This window comes from Anomaloglossus baeobatrachus, chromosome 9, assembly GCF_048569485.1.
Source record: "Anomaloglossus baeobatrachus isolate aAnoBae1 chromosome 9, aAnoBae1.hap1, whole genome shotgun sequence".
Classification (NCBI taxonomy): Eukaryota; Metazoa; Chordata; class Amphibia; order Anura; family Aromobatidae; genus Anomaloglossus; species Anomaloglossus baeobatrachus.
This window is the reverse complement of record NC_134361.1, coordinates 27700873-27717640: the sequence shown is the minus strand read 5'-3', so window position 1 is coordinate 27717640 and position 16768 is coordinate 27700873. Positions and strand designations below refer to the sequence as shown.

At 45.3% G+C, this 16768-nt stretch overlaps 1 protein-coding gene across 2 annotated transcripts; it reads right to left on the bottom strand.

The window, feature by feature from the left end:
* Positions 1 to 326: 326 nt before the first annotated feature.
* LOC142250981 (neural proliferation differentiation and control protein 1-like) lies at positions 327 to 12948 on the bottom strand. Of its 2 annotated transcripts, none has more exons than XM_075323434.1 (9): positions 12378 to 12948; positions 8069 to 8200; positions 7167 to 7265; positions 4143 to 4325; positions 2817 to 2883; positions 2398 to 2476; positions 831 to 901; positions 662 to 755; positions 327 to 577 (listed from the first exon to the last, which is right to left on the bottom strand). In XM_075323434.1, the coding sequence occupies exons 1-9, from the start codon at positions 12424 to 12426 to the stop codon at positions 521 to 523; spliced, it is 831 nt and encodes a 276-aa protein (XP_075179549.1). In that variant the 5' UTR covers positions 12427 to 12948; the 3' UTR covers positions 327 to 520. The 2 variants fall into 2 exon arrangements, with proteins under 2 accessions (XP_075179549.1, XP_075179551.1); XM_075323436.1 differs by having other exon boundaries at positions 662 to 752.
* Positions 12949 to 16768: the final 3820 nt, after the last annotated feature.

Sequence of the window (16768 nt, the reverse complement as noted above, 5' to 3'; positions counted from 1 at the left end):
AAGTTCCAGTATCCATGAGAATACACAGAACACACGTGTGCCATAAACACGGCACACGGAGAGCAATACACATCTTTTACACGTCTGTGAAAAATGTGCGTGATTTTCACGGACTTGTGAAAGAGGCATTATACAGTGCCCTTGTCATATATATTTCCTACAGTACCCACACCGGTTAGTCTTGATTCTGACAAAGTGGTGCACAATCGAAATCACCCCCCCCCCACCTTCCCCATTTTGGCGACAGTCTTTTGAAATGAACAGAAGAAACCTTCCATGCTGGCCGCTCCTTCCATCTCCTCAGAATAAGATCATTAGAGAAGATGTTGATTGAAAGTATATTTAGCCAATTCAAGCAGTGACTGAGGAGAAGCTGTCGGAACGGTCAGGGCCGGGCGGGGGATGGAAATAATTACATGTCCACTATACTGAGCGTTTAATGCACGTGATTACGGAACACTTGCTGATACACTTTATAAAATGTCGCCTAGAAGATGTATGATGTCCGTATTTCTTGTTCTCACTGCTTGGTCCGTGATGGGTCAAACAGAGGATTGTGGACTTCCATCTCTCCTGTCTATAGAGATAAAAGGGACACGATTGATTAGTACTTTAGTAAGAGAAGTGTTGATTACAGGGGCATTTTCATGGCTTTACGCACCGGAGCAAGTCCAGGGCACTCGTAGATGGCAAATTCCTCCGCCTCTGCCTCCGAGTCTGTGGACAGCTGCTGGCACGGCTTCTTTTCTGAGCTTCTGGGAGTAATGGGAATGATTAGATTATAAGGCAATGTTGTGTAGGAGACCAGAAACCACAAGGTAGATCCTTACCTCTCCTGTGCCTGGAAGTGCTTCTTCTGAGCACTATAATGTTGCTTATATTGAGACATCTGATCTGCTGTCTGATGGGAAGGAACAAAATGAAACAATAGGGCTTATAATCCATTGTACGTAGTAATGTCCAATCTCACGAAGGTTCTCATCAAATCAAGAAGGGCCTACAAGAGCTAACTTTGCAATCTGACAGCATCATGAAGTAGGGACAGAGACTCTGTTTGCAGCAATGTATCACAGCTTTCTCTGCTGCAGAATTAGCAGAGCTCTGAATGCTGAGCTGTGTATAACCCCGCCCACAATCACTGATTGGCAGCTTTCTGTGTACACTGTATATTGACAACTGCTAATCAGTGGTGAAGGTTGGGTTGGACTAGGAGCCACAAGACATGTAATCTTGTAGTGATAAACTCCTGCTGATAAAACACGGATTGTATTGAAACAACAAAACACAGCCCAGTAAGTGATACATCACTGTAATTTGTGCATCTTCTCCTACATCATGATGCTCTCAGATTACTTACCAAAAACCTAGCAGGCATAGCTTGGAACAGATATTCAAACCTTTTATATAGAGAGGAAGGAGGAAACACTGGGCTCCATTGAGCGATTATTCACGCATAATGTGGCTGTAGAATTCCTTGCATGCTGGTCACGGTGCTCATTCCAATAGACAACAATCCATACAGTCCATAAAAGAGATGGAAGGCACTCACCAGAAATGCGGTAAAAAAAGCTGTTTTATTCAACCATCAGGTCAGGGGGGAAGGCGTGAGGGAGGTAGGAACACACAATCCGTCGGATGACGGCCGTTTCGTGAAACGACGCGAAACTGCCGTCGTCTGATGTAGACCTGATGACTGCTGAATCCAAGGCATCGATATTGCCAACCACTTTGCTATCAATTCCTATTGTGTGTACTTGGGGTATGGTCATTCTAGTGTACTGGGTCCCTTTTACTATTCCTCCAATTGCATATGGCTGCATAGAGAGGCTTCCTTGACAGCTGCTTTGTTACAGATTCTGTGCATGAGGCTTACATCTTAATTCTTAGAGCCCAAAGCCTCATCTGCGGGAGTTTTTTTTTCTTCTTTCTTCTTGTAATCACTAACGTTTTTACACAATTCTTCAAAATGGAGCACGTGTTGTGAATTTTGCTCAAATTATGAAAATGGGGTTTGTTTTACTTTTAAACGTTTTGCAACTTTTTAGCATAAAAAGTCATATCTTCTGTTAAGATGTCACAAAATTTGTGTAAAAATGTACAAATATTCATATGATGAGCCCAGGGAGGAAAGTAAGTAAATTTGCATAAAAATTTGGCAACTTTTTAAAAAGTAGCTATTAAGGAATTGGCTAAAAAGATCTGACAAACCTAACCCCCAATTATAAACAAAACTAAAATAACAACAAAAAAGAGAAAACGATATAAAATGGGTGCAAAGAAAAGAATAAGGCGCATATAACAATGAGGTGTGATAATGTAAATACACCATAAACAAATCAAAATGCAAATACAATAATGAATTGGGCTCTTTGGTCTGCAGTGTGGACGGTGCCTTACCCTCTGGCACGGGTGCTGCCTGCCGCCCTTACACGATGTATACGCCATCTCTTGGGCCAGCCTGACTTCTTTTTGTAACCTGAATAAACAGGGAGAATATAAATTGATGGATAAAATGTAGCTGTATTCACGAACAATCTGCATAAATCTATACTAAGTACTAGAAGTAGACCTATCTATAGTAGCTGCTGACCGATCAGCGCTGATGCTTCCACTTACCACCTGGCACGTATGAGAGATGAGTATAATGCGATCGCACTGGACTCATTGTGACTTAAGCCCATAATATGGATATTAAAATGTATTATGAACGTGAATATTGCCGCTAGTCTTGTTATGCCTTTTTACGATGAATTTCACACTTTATTTTACTGGGTATCTGTGCTATTTTAGCATCAACTTTTTTTTACATTACATACCTGTACCAACATATCGCCACAACAAGTATTCCAGATAAAGCGGTCAGACTGCAGATAACGATCAGAGCTGAAATAAAACACAATATACAAGAGCATTGAAATATACCTACAATACAAGGTGAGACGCTGAAATAATACTCAGAGCTGCACTCACTATTCACTGTATATATACATTGCATTACTGATTCTGAGTTATCTACTGTATTATACCCCAGAGCTGCACTTACAGTTCTGCTTGTGCAGTCAATGTGTACATACATTACTGATTCTAAGTTACATCCTGTATTATACTCCATAGCTGCACTCACTATTCTGCTGGTGCAGTCACTGTGTACATACATTACATTATTTATTCTGTACTGATCCTGAGTTACCTCCTGTATTATACTCCAGAGCTACACTCACTATTCTGCTGGTTCAGTCACTGTGTACATACATTACATTACTGATCCTGAGTTACCGTCTATATTATGCTCCAGAGCTGCACTCACTGTTCTGCTGGTGGAGTCACTCTTAAGCTGGTGTCACACTAAACGACAGCGACAACGACGTCGCTGTTACGTCACCATTTTCGGTGACGTAACAGCGACCTTGTAAGTCGCTGTTATGATCGCTGCTTAGCTGTCAAACACAGCAGAAGCAGCGATCATAAGGTCGCTGTGCTACATGTTCAGAGAGCAGGGAGCCGCGCTTAGCGCTGGCTCCTTGCTCTCCTGCAGCACACATCGGGTTAATTAACCCGATGTGTGCTGCAGCTACATGTCACAGTTCAGAGAGCAGGGAGCCGCGCGCACTGCTTAGTGCTGGCTCCTTGCTCTCCTTGCTACAGTATACATCGGGTTAATTACCCGATGTATACTGCAGCCACATGTCACAGTGCAGGAGCCGGCACTGGCAGCAAGAGCGGAGGCTGGTAACCAGCGTAAACATCGGGTAACCAGGGAAAGGTCTTCCCTTGGTTACCCGATGTTTACGCTGGTTACAGCTTACCGCAGCTGCCAGTGCCGGCTCCTGCTCGCTTCATTTCGTCGCTCTCTCGCTGTCACACACAGCGATGTGTGTGTCACAGCGGGAGAGTGACGACCAAAAAATGAAGCTGGACATTCAGCAACGACCGGCGACCTCACAGCAGGGGCCAGGTCGTTGCTGGATGTCACACACAGCGACAGCGACGGGACGTCGCTGCAACGTCACAGAAAATGGTGACGTAGCAGCGACGTCGTTGTCGTCGTCGTTATGTGTGACACCAGCTTTATACTGATCTCACATTACATCATGAATGCTATTGGATGACATGTTTAATAGCTGTAAAGAGAAGACAATTACTTAGCGACATTGTCTGGTTTATCTCGCTCTTCCTCCTCCTGCCCAGTTGCCCATCTTTCATCTGGGGTGGGAGCATTGACGTGAGCAGTGACGGGGCTTGAGCATCGGAGCTACTTTTGAGAGGTCTTGGTTTATCCCCAGTAGATGTAAGATGTACGGAGGCAGCAGTGCTTGTGGTGGAGACTGCAAGAGAAAGTGAATACGGCTGAAAGAACAGGACAAGAACCGAGTGCAGAACGATGGAGATTGGACGGTTTGGATTCAATAACTCCAAGGGCGGCTTTGCACGTTGCAACATCGCACGTGCGATGTCGGTGGGGTCAAATCGAAAGTGACGCACATCCGGCGTCACTTTCAACATCGTTGTGTGTAAATTCTAGATGATACGATAAACGAGCACAAAAGCGTCGTTATCGTATCATCGTTGCAAGCTCCGACTTTTCCATAATTTTGCTGCAGCGATGGTACGATGCTGTTCCTCGTTCCTGCGGCAGCACACATCGCTGTGTGTTACGCCGCAGGAGCGAGGAACTTCACCTTACCTGCCGCCGGCGGCTCTACGGAAGGAAGGAGGTGGGCGGGATGTTTACATCCTGCTCATCTCCGCCCCTCCGCCGCTATTGGCCGCCTGCCGTGTGACATCGCTATGACGCCGCACGACCCGCCCCCTTAGGAAGGAGGCGGGTCGCCGGCCAGAGCGACAGTCGCAGGGCAGGTGAGTGCATGTGAAGCTGGCGTAGCGATAATTTTCGCTACTCCAGCTATCACAAGATATCGTACCTGCGACGGGGGCGGGGACTATCGCGTGCGACATCGCAGCATCGGCTTGCGATGTCGCAACGTTCAAAGCCCGCCCAAGTCAAAGGGTCAGTCTCAGATTTTTCCCATGGATTCCATACATAATCACAGATAAGGATACTTTACACCCTGCGATATTGGTACCGATATCGCTAGCGAGCGTACCCTCCCCCTTCGGTTGTGTGTCACGGGCAAATCGCTGCCCGTGGCGCACAACATCGCTTACACCCGTCACACGGACTTACCTTCCTTGCGACGTCGCTCTGGCCGGCGAACCGCCTCCTTTCTAAGGGGGCTGTTTGTGCGGCGTCACAGCGACGTCACATGGCAGCCGTCCTATAGCAGAGGAGGAGCGTAGATGAGCGGCCGTAACATGCCGCCCGCCTCCTTCCTTCCTCATTGCCGGTGGAGGCAGGTATGGAGATGTTCGTCGTTCCTGCGGTGTCACACATAGCGATGTGTGCTGCCGCAGAAACGACGAACAACATTGTACCTGCAGCAGCAACGATATTAAGGAAATCACCGACGTGTCAACGAACAGCGATTTTTCACATTTTTGCGCTCGTTGATCGTCGCTCATTGGTGTCACACGCTGCGATGTCGCTAACGGCGCCGGATATGCGTCACTAATGACGTGACCCCGACGATATTGTTAGCGATGTCGCAGCGTGTAAAGCACCCTATACACTACTCATAAAAAGTCAGGGATATTTTCGCTTTTGGGTGAAATTTCTGAAATACGTAAAAAGTTCCCTCTACAGTGTTATTTTATAATGACAATAGGGTACTTAAGTAGAAGCTGCAATGGTGATTTCCATTTCCTCCTCTCAAACAATTTATTGAAACAAAATCTAACACCAGTGGGGGGGTATAACCCTCAAAAATGTCACTGTCTCAATAACTTGTCATGTGGCCTTGAGCATCAATTACAGATGATAATGAAGTCTCCTGTTGGTCACAAGTGGAGTTATTGCCTATGGAGGCATGGCAGCTCACTCTTCTAGAAGGATTGCCCTCAGGTCATTGAGATTCTGGGGTACAGAGTTATGGCCTGTACATGGCGACTCGGCTGATCCCGTAGGTTTTCTATGGGATTCAGGTCTGGAGAAAGTGCAGCCATTCCATTTAAGGTCTTCCAGTCTCCAGCAGCCGTTCCCTAATGATTTGACCTCGATGAGCTGGAGCATTGTTGTCCATGGAGATGAGATTAGGCCGGTGTTGTTCATGCAGAGGCACAATGACTGGATTAATGATATTATTCCAGTAGTACGGGCTGTCACTGCACCATTCACAAAGTGTAGGGCTGTTCTGTATTAACTAGACACACCGGCCCACACTGTAACACCACCACCACCAAAGGTTCATCTGGTAACAACAGTGGCTGATGCACAGCGGTCTCCGTGACATCTCCAACATTGTTGGCGACCATCATTTCTGCTCAGTGTGAATCGAGTTTCATCAGTGACCAGCACTGAGGGCACTGGTCATTCGTCCAGCATAGATGACGCCTGTCTCTGCTGGTGTGGTCAGGTATCTTGCAACTCATCTTTAACGCAGACCACACTGATTTATATGGTTTTGAATGATCTGACATGGCACTTGGGGGCCTTTCACTTCCCTTAAATGTGCCTGGAGTTGTGTGCCACTTATCATCCGGTTCCGCAGGGCATATTTCAATGAAGAGCTCATTAGCGTGGGATGTGGCCAAAGAACATCCACTTCTGTCTTTGTGTGACTCTTCCAGTCTCTCTGTATCCCTGTACAACCTGCTGATGACACTCTAAGCTCAGTGGCTACTTCTGTCTTAGAACTTTGTACTAGAAGTCTTGCAATGGCGCGGTACCTCTGATCTGATCAATTGTTAGGTGTCATCTTGGTCCCATGATATCAAAATGTGAACAGCGTGATGAGGAGGACAGTTTAATACCAATTCTAACTGAACCCCAAAACTTATTGGGCGATTCAGGGAATCAAACACCTTTTATTAATTTTACCATTAAGCTTATTGTTAGACTACTGAAACATTGAACAGTTGGACATGAGCATCCAAAAGATCAGAGAAGGTCACAGTAAGGTCACCTGAAAAGTTTAGAGGGCATTTTAGGATCATCCTGATATTTCCCTCAAAAGCCAAATATCCCTAACTTTGTGAGTGTGTGTATGTCTGATTTATGCAGCGTAAATTCTAATGATAGCTCCACTTTAATATAACCCGTTTACACCGACCTGTCTCTGTTGGGTTTATTCTACGTCCTTTGCTGATCCTGTATTCTTGGATGAAGTCGATCATTGCATCGGGCCCCATGAACTTCAATCTCCTGCTCGCTGAAAGAAGCAAATTCACAAATATTCAACAACCTGGTTTAATTAACAGCTCAAAGGTATTACGACTTCATCTGATGGGACCTTCACCATGGTGCTATCAAAGTGTGCCAGAGAAAAGATCTTAAGAGGGTGTTACATGCAGCGATATCGCTAGCGATATCGCTGGTGAAAGCACCCGCCCCCGTCGTTTATGTCCATCGTTTGTGCGTCACGGGCATATCGCTGCCCGTGGCGCACAATATTGTTCGGAGCCGTCACACGGGACTTACCTGACTAGCAACGTCGCTCTGGCCGGCGAACCGCCTCCTTTCTAAGGGTGCGGTTCGTGCGGCGTCACAGCGGCGTTACTAAGCGGACCGCCCAATAGAAGCGGAGGGGCGGAGATGAGCGGGACGTAACATCCCGCCCACCTACTTCCTTCCGCATTGCCGGCGGCCGCAGGTAATCTGAAGTTCGTCGTTCCCGAGGTGTCACACAGCGATGTGAGCTGCCTCGGGAACGACGAACCATCTGCGACCTCAACAATCAACGATTTTTTGAAAACGAACGACATGTCAACGATGGACGATTTGGTGAGTATTTTCCATCGTTAACGGTCGCTCGTTGGTGTCACACGCAACGACGTCGCTAACGATGCCGGATGTGCGTCACGGAATCCGTGACCCCGGCGATATATCGTTGCGTGTGACGGGGCCTTTAGGCTGCAGTCAGCTCATCAGGTCATATTGAATAGCTCCTACGGATCAGAATAAAACCGATGCAACACTGCCCCCTATGGAGAAGAACATGTAAACTAATATTACCTTTTAATTCACAATTTCCAAATTTCGATTCCTCAAAGTTTGATATGCAGGGGCCGCATAACTGGCTGCCTGGAGGGCACATTTCTCTGTTTTTCATCACACAATCCAAGTTTGATAGACAACGACTGTGCCCTGCAAGTAGACACACTATAATATAGTGAATGTTTCTATTCATAACTATATATCTGGAGGAAAATATAGATAGAGTAAGATTTAAAAGGGCAACGCTGCAGTGTAAAGCAAGGGAAACGGTTGTCTATATCCAAAAATTGTATCAATAAAAACCACAGCTCAGGACACAACAATGGAAAAATAATACAAAAGACATAGGTCTCAGAAAATGGTGACACAATTTTTTTTTCATAAGGTACAGAATTTATTTTGAACCACTAAAATATATATTCTGTATAAGTGTGAAGTTATAGAAGATTTAGACATTGGATGAATAAATCTAGAATCTTTGAACATCTCCTGCGTGTAGATAATTTAATGTGTTGCTGAGAGTTTCCAGAAGCGCAAACTTTTATGGTGTACTTCCTCTCCTCGTTAGTAAATGGGTGCTACATCAGAGGTGAATATAATTACCTCTAAAGCAGACTGGTTGTCTCCAACCCGTACCAGGGACATCACATGGCAATAGAAATTCAATATTTCCCCACCATATTGATAATTATCTGATAACTTCAGATCGATCCTTACAAGATCTCCTTCTCTACTCCTCTCTTATCTCCTCTTCCCACAATTGCATACAAGATTTCTCCCGCGCCTCCCCCATACTCTGGAACGCTCTACCCCAGCATATCAGACTCTTGCCTACTGTGGAAAGCTTCAAAAGGAACCTGAAGACCCACCTCTTCCAACAAGCCAACAACCTACAATAACCCTCAGTTCAGTACACCACTGCGCAACCAGCTCTGTCCTCACCAATTGTACCATCACCCATCCCCTGTAGACTGTGAGCCCTCATGAGCAGGGTCCTCTCTCCTCCTGTACCCTCACCCATCCCCTGTAGACTGTGAGCCCTCATGGGCAGGGTCCTCTTTCCTCCTGTATCCTCACCCATCCTCTGTAGACTGTGAGCCCTTGTGAGCAGGGTCCTCTCTCCTCCTGTACCCTCACCCATCCTCTGTAGACTGTGAGCCCTTGTGAGCAGGGTACTCTCTCCTCCTGTACCCTCACGCATCCTCTGTAGACTGTGAGCCCTCGTGGGCAGGGTACTCACTCCTCCTGTACCCTCACCCATCCTCTGTAGACTGTGAGCCCTCGTGGGCAGGGTACTCTCTCCTCCTGTACCCTCACCCATCCTCTGTAGACTGTGAGCCCTCGTGGGCAGGGTACTCTCTCCTCCTGTATCCTCACCCATCCCCTGTAGACTGTGAGTCCTCGTGGGCAGGGTCCTCTCTCCTCCTGTACCAGTCTGTTTTTGTAATGTTCATGATTGTTGTACTTGTATTTATGTATACCCTTTTCACTTGTAAAGTGCCATGGACTAAATGGCGCTATAATAATGAATAATAATAACAACACCATCCATGGATATATATGTGATAGGGGAACATAATCACTTCTGTGAGTTTAAGTGTCAGCAACAGAAATGTAATAACCCATATTATGCATATATCATATTCGTGTTTGGTGTGTCTAGGATGGTGAAAACATGATGGGAAATATGGCGCTCACGTTGTTCGAATGTGACATAAATTAGAATTCTATCTTTCATCCATGTTCCGTGCATACAATTTGCCATCCTTGTCTCATCTGACCAAAAAGAAGTGAGGGGTGTGGATGAGAGCCTATATTATCTCATCCAGAAAAACTGTTCATCAAATCTAGGGGAGACCACGTGAATTTTATATCTGTCCTAATGTCCCCTCTGAAAAGAATCGCTCATGGATCTAAGGCTCAGTTCACATGTCCAGTAGTTGTCCATTAGAACAGATCCAGCAGTAATCCGTTGTCAAAAAAGTTAAGGACTATATTAAGTAAGCACTATATATTTTTCATATATTAAATCTAAACTTTAATACGTTTGTTCCTTCTTGAAAGTATAGCCTGGATGTGTTACCTGTGTATGCCAGAGCTCAAGAAGTGTACCTATCAGGGGGTTAGGAAATCTGGTTGGCGTGTTTGTTAGTGTGTTACCCAGGAAGGGGTGTCTTGCTCTCCTATCAAAACGGTGAGTGGTGTCAGCAAAAAGTGGGGTGTGGATGTGTGAACTGATGGTGGGGTGCGCTTAGCTCATAAACCCATTGCGATCGGTGAGCAAAGTGATTGTGAGCAGAGTAGAGTCTCCCCCCTTTACAGTCACTTCGGAGTCCCATGAGTAGCGAGTAGGCGATGTTCATGACATTTAAAATTGCTGTTTTCGTACTGATCTGGAGACTCATATTGTCTGGTCATTTTTACAGCACAATGCACACCCTAAAAAAAACAGGGAAAAAAACCATAGCGGAAATGTGTTTTGTTTTTTTCCTCTACCCTTTCATTTTTACCCATTTTTTTAATGTATTATATTGAAATATTAATGGTGTAATTTAAAACTAGAACTCGTCCTGCAAAAAAAAAATAAGCCCTCATTTGGCTTATGGCAGAAGGGGAAGGAAAAAAATGAAAGGTAAGAAAGGGAAAATCGCCTTTCCCCTAAGAGAATTAATTGTTTGGGTTTTTTTGCCCAGACATTTGATTAGTGATGAGGAGCATGCTCGGGTGCTCGGTAATCGTAACTAGTGATGAGCGAGCACTACCATGCTCGGGTGCTCGGTAATCGTAACTAGTGATGAGCGGGCACTACCATGCTCGAGTGCTCTGTAATCGTAACTAGTGATGAGCGAGCACTACCATGCTCGAGTGCTCTGTAATCGTAAGTAGTGATGAGCAGGCACTACCATGCTCGGGTGGTCGGTACCCAAAACTAGTGATGAGCGAGCATTACCATGCTCAGGTGCTCGGTTCTCGTAACTAGTGATGAGCAGGCACTACCATGCTCGGGTGCTCGGTAATCGTAACTAGTGATGAGCGAGCACTACCATGCTCGGGTGCTCGGTAATCGTAACTAGTGATGAGCGAGCACTACCATGCTCGAGTGCTCTGTAATCGTAACTAGTGATGAGCAGGCACTACCATGCTCGGGTGGTCGGTACCCAAAACTAGTGATGAGCGAGCATTACCATGCTCGGTACTCATAACTAGTGATGAGCGGGCACTACCATGCTCGGGTGCTCGGTACCCATAACTAGTGATGAGCGAGCACTACCATGCTCAGGTGATCAGTACTTGATGAGCGGGCACTACGATACTTGGGTGCTCGGTACTGATAACTAGTGATGAGCGAGGGCTACCATGCTCAGGTGTGCGGTACTCGTAACTAGTGAGGAGTGAGCACTACCATGCTCAGGTGCGCGGGTACTCGTAACTAGTGAGGAGTGAGCACTAACATGCTCAGGTACTCGTAACTAGTGATGAGCGAGCACTACCATACTTGGGTGCTTGGTACTGATAACTAGTGATGAGCGAGCACTACCATGCTCAGGTGTGCGGTACTCATAACGAGCAGTTGGCTGTGTGAATGGGCACAAATCGAGTACCTAAGTATAATAGAAGTCAATGGGGAACTCAAACCTTTTTCCAGAAGAGTTCCCGGAAAAATGCCCCAAAATCCCCAAACATCCCAGCATGGTAGTGCTCGCTCATCACTAATTTTGGTATATGGCACATATAACTCCGTGATAGAATTCAAGGCTGAAACTCAAAATTTCTGCTGTGGATGTGGAACTAGATTCTCACGAAAATTAGCCGTAATGGAATGGGGCTAATATACAGTCTTATGGTGCACGAAGAAAGAAAAAAAACAAAACCTGGTTTTGAATGGATTAAAAGTTGAATTGAGCCAAGATTATGCAACAGCGGGGATAAATAGGCCGCGTTGGGTTTCATAGCGTCACTAGTTGCATTTTGGGAGATGTTTTCATCAATCTCTAGGTTGCAGTCCACTTCTTCAGTTTCCATGGTGCTTTTCACCGACGCACAACCTTAGTGTCGCCTCTAACATGACTTCTTTCATCTGAATACTGTCACTCTGCACGTACTAAACAGACGATAATGTACTTTACTCATTAGATTCTGCCTTCGGATGACGTTTTTTGCGTTTCCTTGGCAACAGAATCACAGTCTATATACAGGAAATGGTTAGTGAGGTCAGTGGTGGTGGTGGTGGTGGAGGGGGGGGCTGGGAGAGGAAAAAAGGAGATAGCAAACAGGTAATAAAAAAAAAAAAATCACCCAACAAGGCAAATAAAATCTGCAGGCTTACCTGAGACAGCGACCAGGAGCAGAAAAATATGAAGTGCTGCGATCACCATCCTGTTCCTAGACTAATACATGAAGATGACCTCTCGATGATATAGCAGCAGTTGCGTCAATGCACAATGCGATGCTGCATAAGCTACCCCTCGAAAATGTCCCCCCTTACACTAGGTGACCGGCCATACATTACATGCATATAGGATATCTATAGGTGCATGCAACAGGTGGCCACTGATTGCCCGCAAGGCGACGAGACTGCTCGCGATGTGCTCCAGCGGATACGTTTACATGCACTACAAGGGTTAATATGCAAATATAATTGCATAAGGTGAGATATTATTTGCAGGAAGTATAGGCTGATACACAATATTACACTAGTTCTATATACGATCGGTGCCTGGCGGCGCTGCTACCTGTCTGTCTCTATCCATGTGACATACTCTTGAGCTATCTAATTTTGTCCCTCGCCTCCCCTCTTTGCCATGCTCTCCCTTTGCTCTGCGAGTCCCTCGTCTTTCTGCGGAGTCCTGGTGAGGAGTGTTTATCCCTGCGCACTGATATTTCTTTATGAATGGAGCGATGCGTGGGAGGGGGCCGTGTGTCTGTGTGCAGAGCCTTGTGTCATCCGTGAGACAGGCCAATGGGAGATGGGATACGGCAGAATGGATACAGACCTGCGGCTGCTCCGCTTTTCCAAAATGTTTACAATTCTTGTAAAGCGTCTTCTTCTTTTAGGGTATTGTTCACACTGAGATGTTTTTTTTTAACAATCAAGCTTTATTGGATTTTCAGCAATTACAACAAAACACAGTATAACCATGACACTGAGGTTTTTTATTTGTTTTTGTTTCATGGATTTTGAGCAGATGCACTTTAAAAATGCACGGTTCGAACAGAGAAGTTTTCTTTTATGAACCTGATACTGATTGGTACTCGCATGCTTTAATGTGGATTTTGAAGATGATCCGTTTCAAAATTCACAAATACTGAGGTAAAAAAACTCACCAAATACCCAACGTGTGTCTAAGGCCCCCTTCACACGTCTGTGAAAATCACGCACGTTTTTCACGAATGTGTCAAAGGTTCGTATTGCCCTTCGTGTGCCGTGTTTATGGCACACATGTGTTCTCCGTGTGTTATCCGTGATAACACACAGAGAACAGGAACTTTCTGCTCACCTGTCCTTGGCGTCGCTGTCCGTGGTGCTGAACTACTGTCTCCAGTCCTGCCGACTCCCCGCTGCTGCTGCTTCCGGCCCGCAGTGGAGTGAATATGCGATGAGCATAATGAGCGGGGGTCGGAAGCAAGAGACAGCAGCGCTGGAGAAGGTGAGTATAGAAATTCTTTTTATTTCACAGACACGTGTGTTTTCTCCGGTGCGTGTCACACGGATCACACCCCGTGTGGTCCGTGTGCGGTCCGTGTGACACACGTAATGACGGAGAAAATCGAACATGTCTACGTGTGGAGCATACGGGCACACGTATGCTCTACACGGACGCATGGTCCATGGCAAAACACGGACGTGAGCGCAGACACATTGATTTTAATGGGTCTACGTGTGCCCGTGTCTCCGGCACGTGAGGAAACGGACCAAACACATACCGGAGACACGGACAAGTGAAGGGGGCCTAAAGGGAAGTGTTTTTAGCTTGTAAAGGCAAAAAAAATCTTATTCAACTCACCTGACAAAGCGCAAGGTGCAGAAGCAACTTCACTAGCACTAATCAAAAAAAAATCGCACAAGAGGCATCCCATAATAACAAATATTTATTTATTCAGTCCATTAAAAACAAGACGGTAGCTGACTTAGAAAAACATGATAATAAAGAGAAACAGTTAATGTTTCTGGCCTAACATGACTTAGTCTCAAGGGCTATGTTAGGCCAGAAACATGTTACTTGTTTTGTTTTTTTTTAAGTCACCTACCTTCTTGTTATTAGTGGACTGAACCAATAAATATTTGTTATTATGGGATGCCTCTGGTGCAATTTTTTTGGGATTCGTGTTTTTAGCTTGTGTATATGTATATGGATATACCTATATCTTTTACATACAGTGGGTAGTATTCAGACCCCTTTAAATTTTTCACTCTGTTTTGTTGCAGACATTTGGTAAATTCAAAAAACATATTTTTTTTTCTCATTAATGTACACTTTGCACCCCATCCTGACAGAAAAAAAAACCCAGAAATGTAGACATTTTTGCAAATTTTTTTAAACAAGAAAAACTGAAAAATCACATGGTCATAAGTATTCAGACCCTTTGCGCAGACACTCATATGTAAGTCATATGCTGTCCATTTCCTTGTGATCCTCCTTGAGATGGTTCTACTCCTTCATTGGAGTCCAGCTGTGTTTAATTAAACTGATAGGACTTGATTTGTAAAGGCGCACACCTGTCTATATAAGACCTCACACTGCATGTCCCACCATATGAGAATCACGAGGTCAAAGGAACTGCCCAAGGAGCTCAGAGACAGAATTGTGGCAAGGCACAGATCTGGCCAAGGTTACAAAATAATTTCTGCAGTACTCAAGGTCACTAAGAGCACAGTAGCCTCCATAATCCTTAAAAGGAAAATGTTTGGGACCACCAGAACTCTTCCTTGACCTGGCCGTCCAGCCAAACTGAGTAATCGTGGGAGAAGAGCCTTGGTGAGAGATGTAAAGAAGAACCCCAAGATCACTGTGGCTGAGCTCCAGAGATGCCGTAGGGAGATGGGAGAAAGTTGCACAAAGTCAACTATCACTGCAGCCCTCCACCAGTTAGGCCTTTATAGCAGAGTGGCTGACGGAAGCCTCTCCTCAGTGCAAGTCGTATAAAAGCCCGCATAGAGTTTGCAAAAAAACACATAAAGGACTCCCAGACTATAAAAAATACGATTCTCTGGTCTGATGAGACAAACAGAGAATTTTTTAGTAATAATTCTAAGCGGTATGTTTGGAGAAAACCAGGTACCTCATCACAGTAAAACATGGTGGTGGCAGCATCATGCCAGGGGAGTATTTTCAGCTACAGGAGGGACAGGACAACTGATTGCAATTGAAGGAAAGATTAATGTGGCCAAGTACAGAAATATCCTGGAAGAAAACCTCTTCCAGAATGCTATAGACCAGAGGTTCCCAACTCCAGTCCTCAAAGCACACCAACAGTGCAGGTTTTCAGGATCTCCTTAGTTTTGCACAGGTGGTAATTTAATCACCTGCACTGGTGATGATTCCAACCCCTGTGCAATACTAAAGCAATCCTGAAAACCTGCACTGTTGGTGTGCCTTGAGGACTGGAGTTGGGAACCTCTGCTCTAGACCTCAGACTTGGCCGAAGGTTCACCTTCCAACAAGACAATGACCCTAAGCACACAGCTAAAATAACAAAGGAGTGGCTTAAGAACAACTCTGTGACCATTCTTGACCGGCCAAGCCAAAGCCCTGACCTAAACCCAATTGAGTATCTCTGGAGAGACCTGAAAATGGCTGTCCACCAACGTTCTCCATCCAACCTGACGGAACTGGAGAGGATCTGCAAGGAAAAATGGCAGAGGATCCCTAAATCCAGGTGTGAAAAACTTGTTGAATCATTCCCAAGAAGACTCATGGTGGTACTAGCTCAAAAGGGTGCTTCTACTCAATTCTAAGCAAAGGGTCTGAATACTTATGACCACGTGACATTTCAGTTTTTTTCTTTTTTTATAAAATTTGCAAAAATTTCTACATTTCTGTTTTTTTTTTTCTGTCAAGATGGAGTGCAGAGTGTACATTAATGAGGACAAAAAAAATACTTTTTTGAATTTAGCAAATGGCTGGAATGAAACAAAGAATGAAAAATTAAAAGGGGTCTGAATACTTTCCGTACCCACTGTATATACACTGTCCTGTCCCATTCCTTCAAATCAGGGTGAAAATGGCTGACTTAGCTGAGGTAAGAAAGGCATAAAAGCTCTAAATCAGCGTGGTGCTGGAACCTGACTTTGGTATAGTCAATGCTATGGTGACATTCCCCCAACACAACTTGACCTTAGAACCCCCTCCCCACCAACCCCCCCTGTGAGGTAAATCCGGAGATATGACGATAAATCATGACATTCAAGTCATGTCAGGAAGCCCTCTCCTGGTGTCACTACCCCCTTCCCTTCACACAACTGGTTTAGCAACAAATCCATGGCCATGTCCTGTGATATGGAAATTAGGTGGCTTTAGGACAATGGACACAGGATGACTCCCTGCCGTCACCCTGTAGTAGGAGCTGCTAGCTAGTTAGCAAGGCTATGGAAATAGCCAGACAGAACGACTCCAGTAAAAAATGGTTCATATCTCGCAAGCCATATTTCCGATAAATATGGCAACCATAAAAATGGTGTCTCCGCATGTGGACGATGCCGGCACCCCCCTTTTTATG